The sequence below is a fragment of the Leptinotarsa decemlineata genome, unplaced genomic scaffold (genome assembly GCF_025532065.1).
Source record: "Leptinotarsa decemlineata unplaced genomic scaffold, Ldec_3_MD MMD2_tig00000882_RagTag_RagTag, whole genome shotgun sequence".
Taxonomy (NCBI): Eukaryota; Metazoa; Arthropoda; class Insecta; order Coleoptera; family Chrysomelidae; genus Leptinotarsa; species Leptinotarsa decemlineata.
Genome location: NW_027412556.1, coordinates 1063570 through 1087113, shown reverse-complemented (window position 1 = coordinate 1087113; position 23544 = coordinate 1063570). Strand labels below are relative to the sequence as shown.

The following is a 23544-nucleotide window of genomic DNA, read 5'->3' as shown; positions in this document are numbered from 1 at the left end:
GAAATATCTTTTAATTAGAAGAACATACTTATGAAACTTCCCAACACTTTTTGTCGAGATTCTAATGTCGAATAAATATAAAATTGTCAAGGTTTTCATATGATATTTACGGAATAAACTCATTTGTCTGGCAGAACTGTATCAGAACGAGCTCATAGGAAATTACTGCCGCTGCAACCTGAAACAAAAATTAATTTATTATGAATAAAATCAATACTCATTAGAGATTTGTACAATTGTCATCGGAAGAACAATTATTTTCTGTCTCTCTGCGCTGTAAGCAGAAAACTAGATGAAGCCAGTTTGGATATTCCATTGAATTCATGAGTGGTACCCGACTAGACTGCGAGTACCACGTTGTGATTTATCTGAATGCAACGTCATCGGTCCATTTAGCTGTCTGAATAAACGGATGACCAGAGTTTGAACTTTGTCAATGTCAATGGAATTAATCAGAAAATATTCAGTGCATGAGAGACAAGCTGTTGCCACTTCATTTGCATAGACTCCAGTTCCTGGATTTTCCTAGATTTTCCAACATCAGGAAGTTCTCATGTAATTGTCTAGCTTTGATTTACAAAATGAATCATGCAATTTTTGAATATAGTCAACAAAAATTTCAGCCTAATTAACTGAATTTTTATAGTATTTTTTCTCAACAAATGGTAGACTCAACTTGTTGAATTATAAACCGTGTGTGAAGTGAAAACCACACATGAATTAAATGAATTGTTTTTGAGAATAACTCCCATTTATACATAGACAAATATGCAAAGATGTATTTCATTATATTTTGTAGCGATTTTCTGTTATCGAGAAAAATGAGTCCAACTAAGTGTATTATATCTGAAAGGGACTAGTTCGAACGAAACAAAATAGACATTGTCGAATAAATATATAATCTTTAAAAAATGATGAAAAATCACCCGACCTTTTTCCATTGGAGTAGTAAATTTTATCGAATCTGCCTAATTTGATTATTCATGTGATTTTTGTCACTCATTCATACTTACTTTCAGGACTGAACCTCTTGTGATTTTAAAGAAGTTATGACCGGTTAAGACCGATGAATCGTTTTGTATTTGATGTATCAATCTTTCCACCTGAAAAAGCAAAATAGATCTACTGACCATGAAAGAAACTTGAGCGAAAAATACAGATAAAAACTACTTATGCCACCTGCTTTCTCTATTCATAGTGTTTAATTTTCAGATAAACAACATGGCTCTGGCACTGAATATTTTGTGAAAATGTAGCTTTTGATTTGGAATCTCTGTCATAAAATGAATCTACTGAAATTATTATTCACACACCAGCAACCAGAATGGAAATACTGTTTCTTGACGCGCGTTTGGTTAAGTTGGCATCATTAGCAGGATATTCAGATCGTTATTTTCAACACCTCGAAATGTCTTTCGATCACCAAGTGGTCATCTTCAATAGGAAGATTAAACAGGAAACCTAGCGAAGCTAAACCTATTTCTGGTATACAGCTATACCACACCTTTGGTGTCTTAAATTAATTTTACAATTACCCAATGTGTCCTTATATATATATATATATATATAATATATATATATATATATATATATTCACGGATGGTAGAATATGATGTGTTGTTTTTCCGGGTGTTCATCCGTTGTGTACTATTCGATAGTCGACGTTTCGCCATCATCTCAGATGGCATTATCAAGACGAGTTACTGCTTCGCTTCGAGAGGTGTAACTGATGTCAGGTTCTTCTTGTGTGTTTTTTATATGGTTTCGCTTGCGTAAGTTGTATGGATTTGTTACCTGTTTTTCTACCTGAGGGTTGTTGATGGCTTTTGGTAGTTCTCCTACCTGTTTTTCTACCTGAGGGTTGTTAATGGCTTCTGGCGGTTCTCCTACCTGCGATGGTTCATTATCAATTTGTGGTTGTCTTTGGTGGTTGTTTTTAATTATTGTTTTCCAAATCCTTGGGATGTTTAGTGAGTCATCCCTTTTGTTGATGAGGCCTTGCTTTTCGATTTCGATAGCTTCCCTGATTTGTCGTATTCTTGGGTTTTGCACCTGTGCTATCTGTTTTGTGGAGTCAAAATTAATCTTGTGACCTGTTTGTAGATGGTGTTGAAAGAGGGCAGAGGAGGTTTGTTTTGTTCTTATCGAGTTTTTGTGCTCCTGGTTCTGGCAGATATACGTCTGTTGGTCTGACCGATATATTGTCGTCCACAGTCCTCGCATGTGATGCTATATACTCCTTGGTTTTCTAGGGAAATTCTCTCTTTCGGTCTGGGCAGCCAACTGGATATCGTTTTGTGTGGTTTGTAGGTTGTCCGAATGTTTTTACGTCTTAGTATTCTCCCGATTTTGTCGGTCACACCTTTGATATAAGGTAGTGTCACAGATTGTCTGTCGTGTGGAGAGTCTTCTGTCGATCTAGTGGATGTTTTGTTGGTTCTTCTTTGTCTGTCGATGGCCTTTTGAATGATCTTTGGTCCGTAGCCATTTTGTCGCAGAGCCTTTGTTGTCTCCCCCAATTCTGTTGCCCTGTTTGTTGGTTCTGTTAGGCGGAAACTGCGGGATATTAACGTGTTGGCTACGGATTGTAGCTGGGTAGGGTGGTGTCTAAGTCATACGTGAATTTTATTGATGGACATCTATTATTCAAAAAGGAAACAAAGTCCTCAATATTCGATTTTTTTGTATCGAATATTGTGAAAATATCATCTACATACCTTAGCCAAATCTTAGGAAAATACTCCGTCTTTTCTTTGGTTTCCATTTCGAATCTGCTCACGAACAGGTCTGCCAGGTAGGGAGACAAGGGGTTTCCCGTTCCTTCCTGTTCCTTCCTTTCCCGCTAGGAAAAGAGGAACTAACATCAAAATAAATCAAAATCTCACCTTCTTGCAGAACGATATTTTTTGTATGTTGTATGAACTCTAAACAGTTTTTTATACTAAAACCTGGTTCCGCAATAGACAAGGTTTCAAATTCCTTAGTGAGCCACTTTGCTATTTGGTAGGTAGGAGCTCCAATAGCTGTCACGATGGGGCGCATTAATTTTCCCGGTTTGTGGATTTTTTTTACAACTGGTGAACCTTGTCAAATGATCCCGAAACTACATGGATTGAACTTTGAATTGCTCCACCGTATTCGCCAGATTTGGCTGCCAGTGAGTACTGACTGGTCGCAGACTTCAAAAAAATGCTCACTGGCAAGAAATGTTGATCGAATGAAAAGGTTATTGCTTTTTGTGTGGCTCTTGATGGACGTTACGTTGATGAATGAAGACAATTTTGAACAGAAAAAACGCGTTTTCCTTCGTAGGCCAGGGACTGTTGAGCCCATGAGGACCAACTTAGTGCTTTCATATGTGAATCTAGTGAACGAATTCCATCAAATTATCTCTTGAAAACATTTTTACACAAGATAATGGCAGTCATTGAAATCTCACCTCATAAACAAATAAATTTTCACAAAAAAGTTTTTTTCCTGGCAGTTTTGGTACGCTCCTACTCATGTTTCTTATCACAGGTGAAACTATTGAGAAGCATATACTAAGCATAGAAAAACACGGAAAATTTTATCGGTGGAGGAAGAACTGCTCCTTTATTGTCGACTTACGTTTCTATCAAAAGGTTCCGCAGGCACTCTATTCAGTATCGGCAAAAAGCGTCTGCTCTCCTCATGAATGGATGCAGCATATATGGTGAGGACACTGACTCTTGCTATGACATGAACAAAGGAATATAGAAAAACAACTCTTTTTATCTGGGTTCGCATCTTTCTGTAACGAAAATAAGTTTTCCAAAATAGAAGCACCTAGATATATAAATGTTCACTCACTGCAAACTGTTGAATAGTTGAACCAGGATGAATGCGATATTGTTAAAATAAGTAGCCGTTATTATATTCGATAGTAAGTCATTCAAAGATCTGGAAACAGAAGCTAGACGGTTATAGTCTCTTCTGATTTGGCTGTAAAATTCTCTGTCGGATTCCTGAAAAAAAGTTCTATTGAAGAAAATTGATTAAACATTTCAATTTCTCAAGAACCCAGCGGTAATATCCATCAGTGTCAGTTGATCTGGTTTGACTTTCAGATCAGGAAATTAACAAATTGATATACATGCACAATTAACAGGATTAATGTGACTCATCAGTGGTTATGACAGGAGCATCCAGACATCAATTCTAAGTGGTGGTGATGATGATAACTGATAATCACACCATCTATGGGAAGGAAAGAAAAAAGAAACCATGAATATCAATAACAAACGAGGATGTTTGTTTGAAGGTGATTGACAATGTTTCGTGATGAATTTCACTAGTTCGGACTTCCATTGTCTATTATATAAAATGATTTGAAATCCCTGAAACAAGTAAAAAAGACGAGTGCATTGACGAGTGGCCAAACATGCCGATTAGCATGACCGTTAAGAGATAAAGTATACACATGAGAAAACAAATCGTTTTCTAATTGGATGATTTTGTTATCCAACATGTCCATCATTTGCTCACAAAAATAAGTTCTTCTATCAAAATCGTCTTCCATGAGCTCCTGAGTAGGTATCATTTTATAGGGGATGCATTTTATTTTGTTTTATTATTTTTACTATCGATCTATAGCTAACACTGAATGTAGTGGATGCCTGTCTACTCGATGTATGTGGGTTTTCCTCAAACTCAAGCATAACATCTAATTTGGGTTCATCACTCATTGCTTTGGCAGCTGTTTTTTTTATCTGCACCACATGACCAAGCTCGCGAAACTGCTTCTCTATTTTGCTTATTGTTCCTTGAGATATGTGTGGTAAATTAGGAAATTTGTCATGAAATAGGCGAGCTACTTCCTGTGTTCGGGTTTAATCTCCGTAACCAATCATTTGTAAAACTGTTATTTCATGCATTCCCGTTAATCCGACCATTTGTCAGACTTGAAGTTAACGAACTTTAGATTTGATATATTGACAACTAATGTTGTAACATACAAAATAAGTTGAAAAGGCGTTTCAAAATATCGTGGCCATCCACATTTAGACTTGTGTCAAAAGAAATTAGAAATATCAGAGTTTGGGGCGAGAATTTCATAGTGAATACAGGTTTTGAAACCGGAAAAAAATTGTTTCCAATTTGAAGGCAAAATTCATGAATATGACAAATTGCTGACTAATTGGACTTTCCAGTAGTTTAAATTTCGCAGTAACTTTTTGGGGTGAACTTTTTAGTTTACCCTTTACTACACTTCAGCAGATTATCTATTGATTAGGTTTTATTTTTTCAGATCGTAAAAGATTATAAACCTAAAAAAAAGTATCAAATAGTGAGCTCTCCACAAAACATGTCGTTTAGAGAATATGTGGAACTTTCTTTTTAGAAAAAATGTATTACATCATCTGTACAACTTTTGATTTTGGGATTCACTGAAAAAAATTGGTTTATATAACTCACCAGATCTTTAGGAGTTTTAAATCGGAGATTTTCGATGTGGCTCTCAAGGGAGAGGGATATTTGTCGAAATCTTGAAGAAACCATTAGAGAAACAATTATTATGAATGTATCTCCAATTATCCAGTTGAACCAGATTGACCAATAGTATATCTGAAAATGATATTCGAATGAAAACATATTTCACGCAATTAACAACAAAATTGAATGAAAATTCGATAGTAGAATTTTTTTAGTGAAATAACTGTATTACATATACAGTTATTTCACTAAAATATACATATACATATTATACATTTATGTATAATATGTAAACTATATTGTCATTCGACGAATTGTTAATTGAAAAATCTGGATTAGAACTAAAAGGACAATAGACTAAAGTAAAAACTCCATCGGTTTTTAATTTCAAGCCCTTCATTATAAAATAACCTTTACAACTTGTTAGTTATTACTATAATAAGTGTATAAAAATGTGAAAATGGTTTACATTCTTCAAGATAACATACAAATTTGAATGTAAATCACCGGTATGTGCCAGGTATTTCCAACTTAACTTTCATTTCATTTTCCAATAATGTCTTACTGCGAACAAAAAAGCTTTATGAACCTTACCCAGAATATTATGCCAATTGAAATATGATAAGGAATGTAAGAAAATTCAGTCTGGTACTCATATCTCAGGAATTCATCCAACGTATCGAATCCCATTTCATGGATTTCTTTTGTCAATAACAAAACTTTTTCACCTGGAAATAATGAATTTGATATGTGAGATGTATATGCAGAATGAGAATAGCAATATATAAATATACTTGTCGAACATGAAGAAACTACTTTACGAGCCCTGAAGAAGAATTCAAGACTTTTTCTGAGTGGCTCACTGCGATAATATACAGAGTAACCCAAAAGTTGCGGCATGGCTCAATTTTTGAAAACGTGAAACGGTAGAAGAAAACGAAAGTACCAGGAGTTCAGGATTTCTTTTGAGAATCCGATAATGGATTCGGAGTTAGTCTTGATTGCAATCAACTTGAAGCCCAAGTCTAGTTCTCCGAACAGAAACTCGTACTCATCACATACTTCTCACAAAACTTATACGATTATTATCGTTTCAATTTTACAAGAAATAATGAGTTCTTAATCAAATTACGCACCGAAATAGTTTGTTCGTGTTGATATTACTATTTTGAAAACTATTAGACATATTTATCCAAAAGACTCTTGAGCGAAATGATGTATATCCTGAAATGCGACAGTGTTAACACTAGAAGAGATGACGATGGCTTCAATACTGCATATTCCCATTTGAAAAGTAAAATACCTGAACAACTTACCCTTTTTCCATTCTCTTTCTTTCTGTCAGTGATTAAAAAAACAGACACCTTCACCACACAGCAATCACAGATGAAGCCTTTCGTATCAAAATCTGTATCAAAAATGAATATGTTTTTTACCCAGCTCGGAGTTTACTATAGTGGTCTCCAAATTGTTCATAAATATATCTGCTAAAAGTGGACTGAGGGGTGAGCCCATTGGTAAACCTGACTCCTGTTTATAGAATTTGTTGTTGAACTGTAGGTAGCTCTGATTCAGGCACACATCGAAAGCTGTTGAAACTTTTAAGAAAGTGATATGGTCTACTTTGCCTTAATCTAATATGTCTAAAATAAGGGGTTTTCACTTGTTGTACGGTATGTTGAAGAACATACGTGGTTTGGTTCCTTATGTTTTCTACTAAAGTCAGTGAATTTTTAATGCTGTGAGGTGGGACGAAATTGGTAATATTCTTGAAGAACTTGTTGAGACGTATTCCTAGTTCTCTTACATACGAAACTACCGGTCTTATGGGGTTATCCTCTTTATGAGTTTTTATCAGGGCATATAGTTTAGGGCAACAGGGGTTCATGTTGGTGATTCTCCGTTTCTCTGATTCCGTGAAAATTATTTTAGTATCCAAGAGGAAATTTTCAGTTCATTTTGACTATTTTTCGTTGGGTCTTTCTTGATGACAGTAAGGTTTTCATTTCAAATGACTGACTCAATTTTCTCGTTCAAGGATAACGATGGCATTCAATTTATCAGCTTTCGTGAAAACAAGATGATTATTTCTTATTTTTTGTTGTATAGTTTTTACTATGCCTGTTTCTCTACTGTTTGATGAAGAGAAAGGATGGTTCTGAATTATTTCATTATCCTGTGTGCCCCTATATCTCTATTATCTGTATGTTTCAATGCAATAGCTGTATCTGTTATCAACGTATCCAAACTATTTTTATTAATTATTGTTGGTGTATATTCCGGCCTATTGAACATTGTTGAAATTTCCTCTTTGTTAAATTCTACTTTGGCGAAGTTAATGATTCTTTCGCTGAACTGGATATCTGGTTCGACTGATTCGCTGTGTTAGTTACAAAAAAAAGTGGTAAAAAACATAGAAAGTTTTATTTCTCTTTTCTTCAATATGATTTCCTACCACGTAGTAACGGCCACATCCATTTATTGAATCATGATTACCCTAAGCCTCTCCATTACTGTGCCATTTTTAATGTTTCTCTTCATGTTTCTCTACTCAATAGTAATTTCCTCTGCCATTTCTCAATCCGTGGAAAAGTAAACGGGTTTTTCCCTAAAATGTGACTTTGAGTATCAAATATTTGGCAAGGTCGGGATCCAGGTCCAATCTAAAGTCACCCTCGATCAGTCAAGAGAAAACAGTGAATATTTCCTTTTTGTTTTTCTTTCATTTCAATAGGCCATACTAGATCATACTGGTTGCCACTATTTTGATTCTCATTATAGAAATATATCTCCCCACGCTACATTTGCTAGTACAGTTGAGAGTACTACGTCATTCAAAATCTTCATAAAGTTTTCGGTACTGAAGTTTAATCGGTTGCGTCTTTTGGTAATGGAGTTTTCGATGGCCAAGGAGTATGAATCGTGCTGTATTTGAGGAGGTTATTTACGTAAAATAGACACCAGACTTGACGACAAATAAGTCGGGACTTATACAATACGTATACCATACAAATTGTTATAAGCAGAACACAAACCATATGGAGATAATGAAACGTTGACAAATATGAAATAGTTATTCATTGACTGAGTGTATTGGTTTGTATGTTATTGGGCTGATCGGCAACTTTCCAAAGATCGATCATTTATTTTCTCCTGACTTCGCGGGCAGAGAAGTGAGGAGGGACTTTTGAGATGTGATGTTGAAGCTGTGTTACACTATGCTTCCGTGTCAACTGTACCGATGAAACCGCACAGTGTGACACCAGCTTAAGCATGAACAGATACACCAGTCAATATCCTTATATTGTCTCTTTATTTGCATTGGAACATTTTGAAACTTGTTTAATGACGACTAATACTTACCAAATCCAGCAATAACCAAAATTATGAATATTGTCTTCAACTTTCTTGCTATTTTGACAGATTTCACGTATCTTTTCGAAATTTCGCTTTCTACCCCGCACATTTCCAGAACAAAATTTCGCCAATTTCTTGCAATTAATACCGATGACAGTAATATTGCAGCAACTTGGATATCTATGATAGGGCTAACTGAAATGTAAACAATTTATTTCTGTAGTTCAATTTCTTAACTTAATTTGATTCGGAAAATAGTTCTGTGGTTATGGAGGAGCTATTGTTATATTTCTTCCTTCTTGTCTCAGAAGTTACTAAGAAAGTGACTTGCCTCTTTCGAAACTTCTGAAGTTTCTGCAGAATCATAGGTTGAAGGAGTAGATGAATTATTTCTCATAATCTTTTCCTGCTACCTATCCTCAGACACTGAATACACTGAGATATTTCAAGAAATAAAAAAATCTATACAGTGCATTTCTTTAATGTCCCCCCCTTTCATTTTTTTTATTTTGAAGTGGAATCTGGGAAAAAAATTAAATGGAAAGGGAGTCTTGTGACATATCACCCTGACGAATACTTCACAACCCTAGAATATGAAGTCAATATCTTCACCTACTACAAAATGGCGGAACATTTAATAAGTTCCTGAAGACAAACATATTAACATCGATATTTTTAGAAATATTCCTTTTTATCTGTCATATGGAATTTAAATGGTACACCAAATAATAATAATAATAATAATAATCTTCTTTAATCCCAAGAAACAAGAATGTTTATAACAGGGATAAAATTCAAAATAATGATCAAATAAATTATTTCAATATTAAATATCAGTTACATACACAGCTCATAAATATATAAATACAAACACAAATATACATATATGCATACATATTTACATATACACACCGACATATATAAATTTATACATTTTTGAATTATAATGGTAATTAAAAACAAAACAATGTAATATGGAGATCAGAATTTCAATTAGAGGAAGAAAGCAGAAACTTTTTCAATTCCGATTTGAATTATGTTTTTTGATTCATTTTCAGTTTCTCTGGAAGATTATTTTATATTTCAACTCCTAAATGAAATATTGATATCTCCCAAAATTCTGAGCCTAGTAGTTTTTTTGCTTGTCTTATATTATAGTCATGGATAGTATTTATTTGATTGAATTCCAAATTCGAATGTTTGGGATTTTTTCTAACAAAATGAATGAAACAACAAATTTTCAATTGAAAAATAGACTGAATATCTAAAAGATCACGTGGTATATATAAATTTGACGTAGGTTCAAGATATGGCAATTTGAATATACATTTTATTATTTTATTTTGCAGTCTCTTGGGAGGATTTAATATTGATAAATTAGCTGTTCCCTAAATTGAAATTAAATATTGTAGATTTGAATATATCAAACAGAAATATATACATTTAAGATATTTTAATCGAATAAAATCTCTAATACTAAATAATATTCCTAAAATTGGTCCGATTTTCTTCTTTAACATCTCAATATGAGTATTCCAACAGAGACTTTCATCAAAGTATAGTCCTAAAAGTTTTTTGTTTTGACAATATTCAATCATTTTGTTGTTAACAGTCAAATTCTCTTTGGTTGTGATTTTGTTCTTAGTTATCAACATTAAAGAAGACTTTTCATAATTCAAACTTAATTTATGATAATTCAACCAAGAGGTTGGCAATATAATGTCATTTTTCATGTTATTCTGAACTTCTTTAGTATCACTAGAAAAGTATAGCAATGATGTGTCACCGCGTATAACTTAATATTTCCTTTCAACAATAATTTTGAAACAGAATTTATGTGAATCAAAAATAAAACTGGACCCAAAATAGACCCTTGTGGAACACCACAGGTGATAGTTTTCAATGAACTGGCATTCTTCCTTAGACACACAAACTTTTTTCTGTTAGATAAATAATTTTCAAACCATCTATGAATAATTCCTTGAATACCAATACTATTCAATTTTTTCAATAAAATATTATGATTGACTGTGTCAAAAGCCTTTCGCTAATCGAGAGATAATAGACCACATTTCATATCTCTATCTGATTGTTGTTGAATATTAGAAATGACATCCATTACTGCAGACTTAGTATCACTTGATCTGCTAAAGCCATATTGACCTGAATATAAATAATTTATTGACTCTAAATAATCTATCAACCTATTGTTCATAACTGAAGATGATCCTGATCGAAGAACAGAATTGTGCGAAATCATGACGGAAACCATTGCAAGGCATCCTACCTATCTCCACAATATTTGTTTTAGTGACGAATGTACATTTTTTCAAACGGCAATGTTCACAGACAAAATTGTCTTCATTGGAGTAACACCCACCCTCACGTTTTCCGGGAAACACATACTCAATATCCAGAAAAAAATAGCGTTTGGGCAGGAATATTGGGAAATCAAATTGTAGGACCTCCATTTATTGATCAAAATATAAGAGGGAAACAGTATTTGCAAATGCTGGAAACTTGGATTCATACATTTTTTCAGCTGTTTCAGCTGTTTAGTTTGTTGGTGAAGGTAAAATTTTTTTGCACGTTGGCGATTTTCTGCTATTGGAAAGAATGGATCACAGAATTTGCGTCAAATTTTGTATGAAAAATGTTTTGAAGAATAGTCGAATCTCTATTAGGAATTGAAGTTGGATTCCCTTCCTATTGATAGATTGATCTGATATTTGGAACACACTCAGTTTTGATGACAATACAATTCAATGAATTCTGTATCATTGTGAATCAAAGATGGCCGCAGCTACAAAATGGCGGAGGTCATATTACCTTCTAATACTGAGGTACTTAATGAACTAAACAGAATGAGATGAATTGGGTTACAAAATTAGAAATTAAAAACAAAGTAAGTAAAAAATATGTTTAAATTCAACGGTTTTGTTGAAAAGAAAAAGATGATGATGTAGATCACAGCAGTCATCACACCTGAGGAGAGTGGTATGATAGCTGCTACCTAGGACCTTCCGAATTATTTTTTAGTCTCTAATACATTTTCTACACCACGATTATCCTTTTTTATTCAACCGTTCAATATAAAAATTTATTTCTACTAATTTTTCTCAGAAAATCTTATGCATATCCATTTTTGTTCACTTGTTCAATACTCACTCATGAAAACCATACCAATATGGAGGGGTTGGACGTTGCACAACAAGAAAGCTCCGTTTAAAAGATAGGAAATAGCCAAAGATATGGTCAGGAATGATTTCCATGATATCCATTTGAATTTTAGATTTTTTGGATCATTGCTCCTGATGTTATATATCGGAAATATACCACAGAATTGAGATAATGTCAGGAAGTTTTTGAGTGTTTCATGTATGTTCCCGTCTTTGGTTTCGACTTTCATCCTGAAAAAGTTATATTAAAACGATACCTAATGGATATCACATTATTTTTCGCTATATAAATAAATGTATTTGTGAGTGAATTCTGAAATATTTCCAAAAGGTTCTGACGTTATCTGGACAAGATTTTAACTGATTCGTAAATACGTAATCTGTGATGTGGTACAGGCTTTTCACAGAAGATGTCAATGACGACGCTAGCTCTGGTCGCCTAAGCACATCAACAACAGATGGACATGTTGAGAAAGTGAAGAAAATTGTTGTGAAGAATCGTCAAATCACTATTAGAGAAGTAGCTGAGGATTTCGGCATATCGGTTGGCTCATGCCAAGCAGTTTTTCCGTAAATTTTAGACATGAAGCGTGTGGCAGCGAAGTTCTTTTCAAAACTGGTGAATTTTGACCAAAAAAACCGTCGCATGAGCAATGGCGATCTAGATCTGCTCAAAAAGGACGTAACTGGTGACGAGTCATGAATATATGGTGATGATATCGAAACCAGAGTCTAATCATCCCAATAGAAGAGCCCAGAAGTCCCAAGATAAAAAAAGCTTCGCTTGTTCGTAATTTTTTTTGACAAAAACCGTCATGACGCCTCAGCTACCATAAACTAAGTGACAAAGAAAGGTAAACACACATTTATATCGAAAATATGTTGATGATTTTTCACATACATACTTGACAGATGGTAGCAAACAAACAAGTAAGTTTTCAAAGAAATTGGATGATCGTGAAACCAGTGAAGTTTAATTTAAAACCAGCAAGTTCAATTTAACCCACTTCCCGGTATCCGATTGATCTGGAATTTTGCATGCTGGTCCAGAACCGATTACAATGCATGTTAATCATGAACGTGACCTGATGCTGCTGCCAGGATCGGCTCCGTACGAGAGATCACATCAGCGGTAAATAGCAGGGACACGAAATTTTGTAAACGCATTCGTTTATGATAGGCAGTTAGTAGGTCCACCATGAAATAGATGCCACATCCAGGGTTGGCTTCAATAAAAAAAATATGTTTTTAGAAAACAAATCAAATTTGATTTAAACAAGACTGGGGGGTTGCCTGAAGAGTTGGAAATATTTGTGGGGGCCAAGGTGATGTTTAAAGGTCTAGTGAATGTTGTCATTGATCATATAATAGAAATTATATGGCCCTGTTTCCGGAGAGCACAAATGTATGACACGGACCTTCCATCAGTCCGTATCGATTTCGGCAAAGATGGGATCCACTTTATTCAACCGAAATCTGTGCAATTTTCAGCTAAATTTAGCCATGGTACAGCTGAACGTAGAATGTTGCCAATTGTTTTATGCTGGGCTTGTACAGTTCACAAAATGCAGGGTAGTATGGTTGACCACGCTGTTGTATACTTGGATTCAAAGTTGTTTGCTGCCGGCCAAGCGTACGTGGCTTTAAGTAGGGTCACATCAATAGAATGCCTCCTGATAGAAGAATTAGACTGTTCGAAATTAACTGGGACTCGGCCATGTAATAATGACGCCATCAATGAAATGAAAAGACTAAGAAATATAACAAGCTAATTCTTCTATAAGGTATGCTGGAGGAGTAAGTACCTACCTACTTCTATAGAATATATTTTATCCTAATAATAATTTTCCCCGTTCCTTAAGTTTTTCTGTTGAAGGACTCTCCGTTTTATAGATGGACTTTCGTATTGATCGATAACTATCGATTGAAACTAAAAAATATAGAATAATGATAAAAACTTTTAAAACAAGTGGAACTTCAACCTTGAATAACTTTTTTGCACACATAGGATTTATCGGGTTTGAAATTTTAAATTTTATTTAAATTTCATCTGACTGAATATGTAGAGATTTCTTCTAGGCATCGCGACGAGCTTTTATTATAATTTCAATTCTGTAAAGTCATAAATGAATGTGGTTAATGTGATTTGAAATTTTGATTTGATCTTTTTTGGGCACTTGAAAGCTTGTTTCAAAAGTTTTTTTATCATCATTTCATTATATTTCAAATTACCTTTGTGTCATATTGACGTGCTTTGCTTGTGGCCAGGCCCGATCACTCTAAACGATTGTTTTTCACTCTATGGCAGTTTTTCAGGTTACATGATAAATGATTGTATTTAATTAATGACCAAATAAATACATTATTGTTCCATAAGCTGTTTTTGTGTGGTATTCAAGAAACCTGAAAGGTGGACGTTTTAATCGAATGAATGATAAATACTTATGTTTACGTGAAATTGATTGCTTTCCAATAGATTTCCGACTCTGTAACTCGATATCGTTCTGTTGATTTTCCATCTTACTTGGGTAAGGCAGCTCAATTTTGAATTTCTTTTAATGATAGCTCCATTCGAAATATGACTTTGACATCAATGTCTACTTCGATCGTGATGAAAAATTACCAAAAAAATTGAGTCATGCGACGCCAAATATAAGGTTTTTCAGTTCTTCTGCAAAATTTCTGCTGCATGAAATGTTTTCCTTTTTTTTTAAATTTTTCCACTGCTACAAAATAAGACTCAGTGGATTTACTTAAATTTAGCGTATGGCTTATTAGCATCACAAAAGTTAACATAACAGATATAATTGTATGAAAGCATAAAAAGATACATTAAATTAAGCCACACCGACGCACGTTATTCAGCTGCTGAATATACCAAGCCCAGGGCTGAGGATCTCAGTGTGTCTAGTGTAATCCCTAGGTTCAAGATAGTCTTGCAGTTCTCTATTGGCTAATTTATTGTTCAGGTGGAAACTATAGACCTCTGTCTTAGCAGCACTTGGTTTTTGTTTCCACTTGCGACTGTATTGCTCGATATCCAGCAGGTCGTTTGTAAGAACATCCTTGGTGGCTTCAATATCTTTGTGTAGCAGCTAGTGTCCAGTCGTCAGCGTATTTGAACTTTCTCGAATTCGTTTCATTCATGTATAAGCTGAGCAGAAGGGGGACAAGTACTGATCCCTGTGGTAAGCCGTTGTTGAGCTTCTTCTGAGCACTCATATGATGCATTGTTTGGAACCTTTGGTGTAGTAATGAATATTACTGGAGTCTTTTCCAACACCAAACCGTCACTTTAACACTTCGACACGTGTTTCGATCACCAAGTGATCATCTTCAAAGAGGAAAATCAAAACTAAAAACTAATGTGAGCTAACCCTATTTATGCCATATAGGTAACCCACACAGGTAAACCATCCAGGCGTACCAACCATTCTGGTATACCAACCCAAATGAATTTTACAATTTTGCCTTATTATTTGACCTATTATTTCACAATATATGTTTATATAAATTAATTTTCAGCTATATAAAAATCAATTTCACAATATTGCCTATCCAAATTTGTTTTTGCAATGTGTCCTTATGTAGTAATCAGTAAACCCAACAACATTATTTTATTTTATTTTAACAAGCCATATAGTATGCTCTTTGGTATAGGTCCGTCATCGTTATTCATAATATTATTGTGTTTACTTATTTCTACACTCTCATAGGCATCTAGTTGCTTGTTGTTGTTAACTTGTCTAACTAATCTTGATGAACTGAAGTCTATAGAATGGTTTTGTTGCAAAATATGATGAGCGACTGCTGATTTTTCAGGTCTTCCATATTTTAAGTGTGCCATGTGTTCCTTATATTTTACTTTAATAGATCTTCCAGACTTTTCCGAATTCTCGACTGTCTTTTGGACTTCCCAAAAGGCTCTGTAGTGTATGACTTGTTTTAAAAACCACCTTCATACCTAGTTCCTTGAAAATATTTCCAAAGTTCCTCGTTTATTGGTGGTATGGAACAGAGATGTATTTATCTTGGTCTTTGTCCTTTCTGAAAGTCGAGATTTCGTTCGTTCCAGATCTCCCATATAAATAATTTCGTTCGTAACCCACGGCTTTCTTTTACAACTATTTCCATCGAGATTAACGGTTCTTTCAACAAATGGACATGCTAAACCTATCCAATATAATAGTAAATTCGGAAAAGTTGCATAAGCACAATGTTTTAGCGAAACATATGATATATTTTTCCAAATAAAGTTTGTGGAGATCAAATCGTCAGGCGTAGTTTTTGAAATTACTATGGATCTTCATCAAGTAACGGAAGAGTCAATCAGAACATTTTTAAAAGATTCCCACTTTTTTTTAACGGTTTCACTCAGTTTGCCTTCAGCTTTTAACCAACTATGTAGCATGTGATCCTATTTGAAAAATTTTTGTATTGCAACGATATGCTCAAGTTCGGTTTTTGGTGAAACTTTTTTTGTACCAGATTTAAATAGTGAGCGGAACACCTCTATCAAAAGAAAAACAACTTGCATGTTTTTCTATGGGTCTTTATGGGAATCATCACCACACATATCTGAAATAATAAAAACACTGAATGTTCCAAAAGTCAGTCAACAACAGTGACATATTTTACTTCTTTGACTCTGTCGGGGAAGTTCGAAAATGAACTGAACCAAAGAGAAAGTGACAGTCATAGTTGAATTTGTTGTTCAACTCGCATTTATTCCTTACAATTGAACATTGTGAATATTTTCAACAAACAACAAATGTGCAATATCTTCAGGACATCTCTTCAATTATGAAGAATCTTAACATTGGTAGCTGCGTTAAACTGTATAAGTACCAGTTCATATGTTACCACAGCACCAGCAATCTGAAAGAGAAAATAATAGATTTGTTAATGACAGGTTGAATATTTCATTTGGAAAATATATATATCTCTTCCAAGTGGTCAACTGAAAAACTATACTACTACTAGGTTGAGCCATTTGCTTGTTTTTAGCTACACATTTTTTCATCTGACTCTCAGTTCCATGTATGAGGAATTTTTGAATTCCTCATGAAGATGCCATTGTATGGCGAAACACGTCTTGCATTTTGTTAAAACTGTTTGATTGCAGTTCTTCCACCAAATATGAGCCCCATATATAAGGTCGCCTGTGATGGATGAAGGATCAGATTAGTGAAAAAAAATTGATCATCAGAAATTCTCGAGCGCGTCAGATTAAGGTAGGGTTAGTTAATTACCTGCTAAAAAGTGTATATTCCAGTAATCTGACAATTTGAGAGTGACGTAAAGAAAAGGGAGGGCAGCAAAGTTGTAACAAAATAACGTCATCTCGACATTCTCAAACGTAGCTAATTTTTTTGACTTTGAAGAAAATAATTCGAAGATAACGAAAAATATATAATCTGTCGATTTTCGCAAGAAGAAATAACAAAAATTCGTCGATAAAGTTTAATGCGTGCAGCTGTGTGACACCTATATTTCCCTCTCCGAGTTTCTATTCCTCTATTCTCTATTCACTTTTTCTCTTTCTATTACTCTCTCACTCCGTCCCCATGAAATATATAAGGACATTTTCAAACTTATACAATATATAAGTTTAAATATGTCCTTATAGGACGAAACTGCAGTAACGTTAGTTACAAATAAAAGTGGTAAAAAACATAGAAAGTTCAATTTCCCTTTTCATCATCAATTAATCAATTGACTATAAAAGATTAATTTTTTTGAGCATTTAAAAAAAAATCTTATAAATACAAGTATTGTACTTAAAAAACATACACTTATTTATTTGCAGGCTATTTTCTGAGCTTTTCAATTAATCGAGTTCAATGAATTGAAAAAAAATATATTGTTTTTGTCAGATTAAGCGAATCTCTCTAGATAATCGTCAGATTATGAGACAGCACGTCTAAAATATATCGATGAACCATATATATCTTAATCTGACGCGTTAGAGTATTTCAAAATGGCGAATTTTTTTTGCACATTATAATAATGGACATTGATGCTATCAATATCTGACGCGCTGGAGTATGTCCATGCAACAGTATTTTTTTACATCTCCCTGCTATAATGCCACATAACGTTTCTGATGCGCTTTTTGTCTGAATTTCTGTCGTTTCTATTCATTTTCAATACTGTGAAGGTTTATGTTTCGCAATTGAATACGTGCTTATGGCCCACCGATAATATCTTCATTTCGAGCCGGCAGTACTCATTATAGAATTAATCGTACCCCACAAATATAATTTTGAATCTTGTGAAAAACATCAATGCATTTGAAACCAGATTTGGGCTATTACTATTAGAACTCACACTCAAAATTATCCCCCGGGTCACTTTGAACATCCTACATCCTGTCAAAGCCACATTATCGAAGTTTATTTGTATCAAGAGACGTTTGATCTGAAAATAAAATTGAGCATGTTTAGAAAAATAAATGATCTATGAGAACAATGTTGAAAATGTTATTATAAAAAATCTTTGAATGAAAATTTGTTGAAATATCATCTACACATCTACACAGCTCATTGCCAATGCTACTTTTAAGGTTATTCACATTTGTTTACAACTAGATATGAGTACTTGAAATACTTTGTCTCGTAGACGAACTGATCATTCATTATTCTGAAAGAAGGAACTGAAAAATGTATGTCACATCTCACCTCAATGTTATACGAGTCAGATGGAACGGAGTTGAGAACATTAGCAGACTCAACACTCTCATCGTTTATCCAAGCTCCATAAAGAGAGACAGACCCTACTCTCAGTATCAAGAATAAGAACGAAAATATGAAATGCAATCGTTCCACCATTCCCGAAACAAATCTGAAACATACCTAATGAAATTAATATAAAGTATTCTGGATATATCATTGTAGACTAGATGAAATGTTTTCGAAAATAGAAGAATTAAGTGGAAAAAAGTGAAAGTTTGCAAGTTTCCTTACATGAACTGTCAGTTTATTAACGAAATTTTTTCTGATCGTGTTCTTATTCAAGATACACATAACTCAAGCCGTTCAAGCCAGTCTCTACATACCTACACAGTAGGTTTATCAGAAAACAACTACTCCCCTGGCTGATAGCACGAAGGGCGTTGGATTATATCCGACAGGCGCCAGTGCAGGAATCTTCACAGAAAACTTCCTGCATATGCAATTGGCAATACAATTGGCATATGCAATTGGCAATACAACTGAAAGAGTCGACCTTCAATTATGGAACGGGCACACTTGCAGACCGGTTTCATTGACTTTAGGTCGATGATGGTCACTATCTTGCACTGATGAGTGGCTAATAAGCCCGAAACCGGTCTGCAAGTGTGCCCGTTCTATAATTGAAGGTCGACTCATTCATTTGAATTGCCAATTGCATATGCAGGATATTTTTCAATGTCCTCCATAGAAAATAGTCCAAAATAGTAAGATCTGGTGATCTTGCAGACCATCTGAATGTCCCATAATTTGTCTCGAAATGGAAGGACTCTAATTCGAACATTTATTGCACAATTGATTTTTTTGTGTATATAAATTACTTACTTCATTTCAATTATATAATTATAGTGTTCGTTTCGGATGTTATTATTGCTATCATGTCTTTTTCTGCTCATCAAAACACATATAATATATTTTTGTTGTAGATGCATTTCAGATAATCATAAAAGGTTTTCTTATTCGAAGTTCATTGTAGACGACGCTCAGAGCGATGTAAATATGAAAAAATATGTATAGGTAAATATGAATAAGATTCAATTTCTCAGTATCAAGTGAACGTCTACGATCCAAAAATTACAACAAAAAATACAGGTCCGTATTCAAAAATTCAAAAATGGGGGTGGCCCAAGTTAGATGACACCCTATATAAAAGATTCATGGACATATTCTGATAGCCCACATCAAGTGCCAATAGCGAAATGTGGACAGATTTTCAATATGTCTGCGAATAAAGAAGATATAGGCAAAATAAATTGGGTTTTTTTGTTTTTCCTGTATATCTTCAGAACCAAAAGAGCTATATTCGATTTTTTACATCATTGAATATGTCTTTGAAATACGCAACTTTGATACGATTTACCTGACACTCTATCTCTTATCGTTTACGAGATCCCCATGTACAGAAACGAATTTGAATAGCCCTGTATAAATATTTCTGTTCTATTCTTTCTTGGATTTTTATGTATTGAGATTGAGACATGAATGAAAGGTAATTTAAAATAGCCGATATGTATTTGAGGTTGTCTCTGAAAAATTAAAAATATCTGAAATGCTGAATGAATTATCTGCTTATGAATTATCTGTCACTTACTCCAAACTTTTGTATACTTTATCCAATAGAAAAAATATGTTCAAAGTATACGATAAAAGTACAATACAGGAAATGTGATCATCCAATTCTTTGCATAGTATACTCAGTCTGTCGTAATCTACTCGTATCTCTATCCAGAACTGTTCTGACTTCGCCTGAAACATCAAAAAAGAGAAAAAGGTCGTTTTTGAGCTGAATTTAAACCATACCTTGTTGATGTTCTCAACAATCTTTTGGGTCACCTGCTTGAATCTCATAGCTAACGCCATACTCATCATGATTATAAATAAATCATTGAAAGTCCATATGAGAGTAGCATAAACTATAATCATCTGAAATAATAATAGTAGCAAATGTATAAAAAATTAACTCGTACTTCCCGTGAATCATAATTGATATGTCATAAAATTACATATTCAACATCGGTTCACTTACTGAACAATATCCTGCAGTCACTATATTAATCGGAACAATGTTGAATAGTTGAGGAAATGTTTCAACGTAATATTTTTGATAGTCATAAGTATTTCCAAATTCTGTAGTTAGTGTATTATAACGGCTATATACACCCAAACAATAATCACCTAAAAATAATAATTTTTCATTCTTGGTGGTAGTTTTTCATGTCTGATATGTTCGGGTTTTCCGATATGATTGAAGTTATTTCACCTACTGATTCCTAGTAACATGAAAATCAGTGAGGATATTTGTAGCCTTCTATCCAATCCTTCGGGGTATCCATAGTTGATATTCATAATTTTATCCATTCGACACCAAGACTTCATCAGTTTTTTCCATGATTTGGCCAGCCAAAGATACAGGAAGAGGGTTATGACAGTAGCCAAGTAAAACAGGAGGATTCCTACAATGAAATAATGAACCTAAATATGGAATTTTTGTTAGGGTGGGTATGAAAGCTAAAAAATAAAATTCTAGAATTCTCTCCACATTTCTTTTTTTAATTTTTCAAGTACACAAGTACAGCTATCATCTCATATAACCAAAAAAATTCTCAATTACAGAACCATTACAGAATAATGTAGGTAAAAGTCCAGTTTTTATCCATCACTACTTCTAAATCAGTTACAAATTCGACACGTGTTAAAAGTTCTCCCGATATGTAGTAATCATAGTTTACAGGTGTAAGTACTCGATAGTACGTCATACATTTACATTTATTCACGTTGAGATTCATATCATTTTGTGAACGCCATTCACTAAATCTGTTTAAATCTGTCTGTGATACTAAGCAATCATCTGGTGTTTGAATTGTCTTAAACATTTTCAAATAATCTGCAAGAAGTAAGATGTCAGTATATTTTAAGTTAACTCTGATATCATTAATAAAAATGTTGAAAGGAAACGGCCCCAGATGGCTTCCTTGTGGTACACCTGATGAAACATTAATTTCGTGAGATATGTATTCCTTGACTTTTACATCTTGAGATCTGTTACTAATATAGCTTATCAGCCATTTCAATAGTTTTCCACAAAATCCAATTGCTTTCAATTTCTCACATAAAATTGAATGGTTCACTGTGTCAAATGCTTTGGAAAAGTCGGTATAAATGACATCTACTTGATGTTTCTCCTCCAAAGCCTTCAACACATACTGTGAAAATAACAGTAGGTTGGAAGGTGTTGATCTGCCTCTGGTAAAGCCATGTTGTTCATGTATAAGAACTTGATTAACTGAATCTTTGATTTCGTCACATACTGTGGACTCAAACACTTTGGGTATAGCACTGATAATACTTATTGGGCGATAATTCTGTATATTAGCTTCATCACCAGATTTATGAATAGGTGTTTTGAAGCTTGATTTCCAGTATAGAGGAAATATACCTAATTTTAGAGAAGAAGAGAAAAGCGCTAATAATGGTTTTGCAAGTGTAAATCGGCAGTTTCTCAATAAAATATTTGGTATTCCATGCGAACCAGGACTTTTATTAATGTCTAATTCCCCTAGCTTGGTTAGAATTGTTCCCAGACTAATAGTGCAGTTACTTATGTGGGGGAATTATCGTGATTAATTTCTGGAATATTAGTCAGCTCATTAGGTTTATAAATAGATTGAAATTCTATAGCAAAATTATTTACAATACCATTGCTATTTTCAAAATACTGATCACCCAAATACATATTTTCGGACAGACCAGTTGTATTTATATGGTATTCAGTGATTCGTACAAAATTATCATAATTGTGTTCACTTAGTTCCTTGCATTCTCTTCTAAGGTTGGAAAATATGAAATAATCATCCCAATTTTGACTTTTTTTAAACCGCTTGTGTGCTATTTTCTTTTCTTTTGTTAAGTATATTAAGTCACTCGAAAACCAATGAGGAAACTTTGATTTTCTAAATCGCACAACGGGAATAAAATTGTGCAGCACCTTGTAAAAATTATCAACTGCCTTATCTATGTCAGTTATATTACCCCATAGTTCGTTCCAGTTTATTCCGGCCGAGTAATAATTTAGACCTATATAATCGCCTTTTTTAAAATTGTATCTAAATGCATGAAGAGTTGAAAAATATGAAGTTGAAGATGAACAGTATTTCAGAGGATTCCAAAAAATCATCCTTCAGGTAGTTTCAGATAACTTGCAAACTGTAATTTTCTTACCGAAATCTTCGAAGTCATATCCTGTGAAAAACCAGTCCAAGAAGCATGTCATAACAGCAAAAAAAATTATTGAAATCAAAGCTAGTGTGTATATTACTTTCCAACTCCTCCACTTGAAACCCAGTTCATTATAAGATTTTGTGATGTTTTCCTGCGGAAGAATTCCTATTATTTGATAGACTACCAGAAAAAACTTCAAAGAGTTGTGGATATTTTTCTCTTCAACTACCACTTTTGCTAACTTTACCGAATTTTCTACTTTATTATTTGTCACAACATACACCATTATTGTGGTTCTTGCAAGAAAATGGAATTATTGATTTGTTTTTTCTGTAGTAGCGTTGAGTCTGTTGTGAGTGAACTGAATATTCGATAATGATTTATATACACTAGACATGTTTAATTATGCACCATTATAAAAGTGATGTATGTCACTGTGTTGATGGAAATTCATTTATTTATTGGAAAATAGAATCAGCTTTTAACATTTCCACCTTTCCTTCGATAAAATTGAAGCAGAATTTCACATAGCTCTTTTCTAAACCTTGTTCAGTTAGCTTTTCAAATTTTCACAATTTGAAGGTGTTTGAAACTATATTACTAGA

At 33.9% G+C, this 23544-nt stretch overlaps 1 protein-coding gene across 1 annotated transcript; it reads right to left on the bottom strand.

The window, feature by feature from the left end:
- Positions 1-72: 72 nt before the first annotated feature.
- On the bottom strand, positions 73-23227 carry LOC111511159 (uncharacterized). Its single transcript, XM_074175232.1, has 17 exons — positions 22940-23227; positions 20986-21174; positions 20748-20896; positions 20522-20644; positions 20313-20467; positions 18671-18833; positions 18321-18410; positions 16809-16868; positions 14874-15085; positions 11980-12221; positions 8818-9006; positions 6049-6182; positions 5437-5586; positions 3832-3986; positions 3610-3772; positions 1014-1103; positions 73-178 (listed from the first exon to the last, which is right to left on the bottom strand). Exons 1-17 carry the CDS (start codon positions 23223-23225, stop codon positions 107-109), a joined length of 2622 nt encoding a protein of 873 aa, XP_074031333.1. The 5' UTR covers positions 23226-23227; the 3' UTR covers positions 73-106.
- Positions 23228-23544: the final 317 nt, after the last annotated feature.

Excerpts from the sequence above, each read along its gene's own strand:
- LOC111511159 (XM_074175232.1), bottom strand. The coding sequence starts at position 23,225 with ATGGTGTATGTTGTGACAAATAATAAAGTAGAAAATTCGGTAAAGTTA. Across the intron at positions 18,834-20,312 it reads AAAGTATACAAAAGTTTGGA|ATTTGTTTCGGGAATGGTGG; the intron begins GTAAGTGACAGA and ends GGTATGTTTCAG. Across the intron at positions 3,987-5,436 it reads TTAAAACTCCTAAAGATCTG|GAATCCGACAGAGAATTTTA; the intron begins GTGAGTTATATA and ends ACTTTTTTTCAG.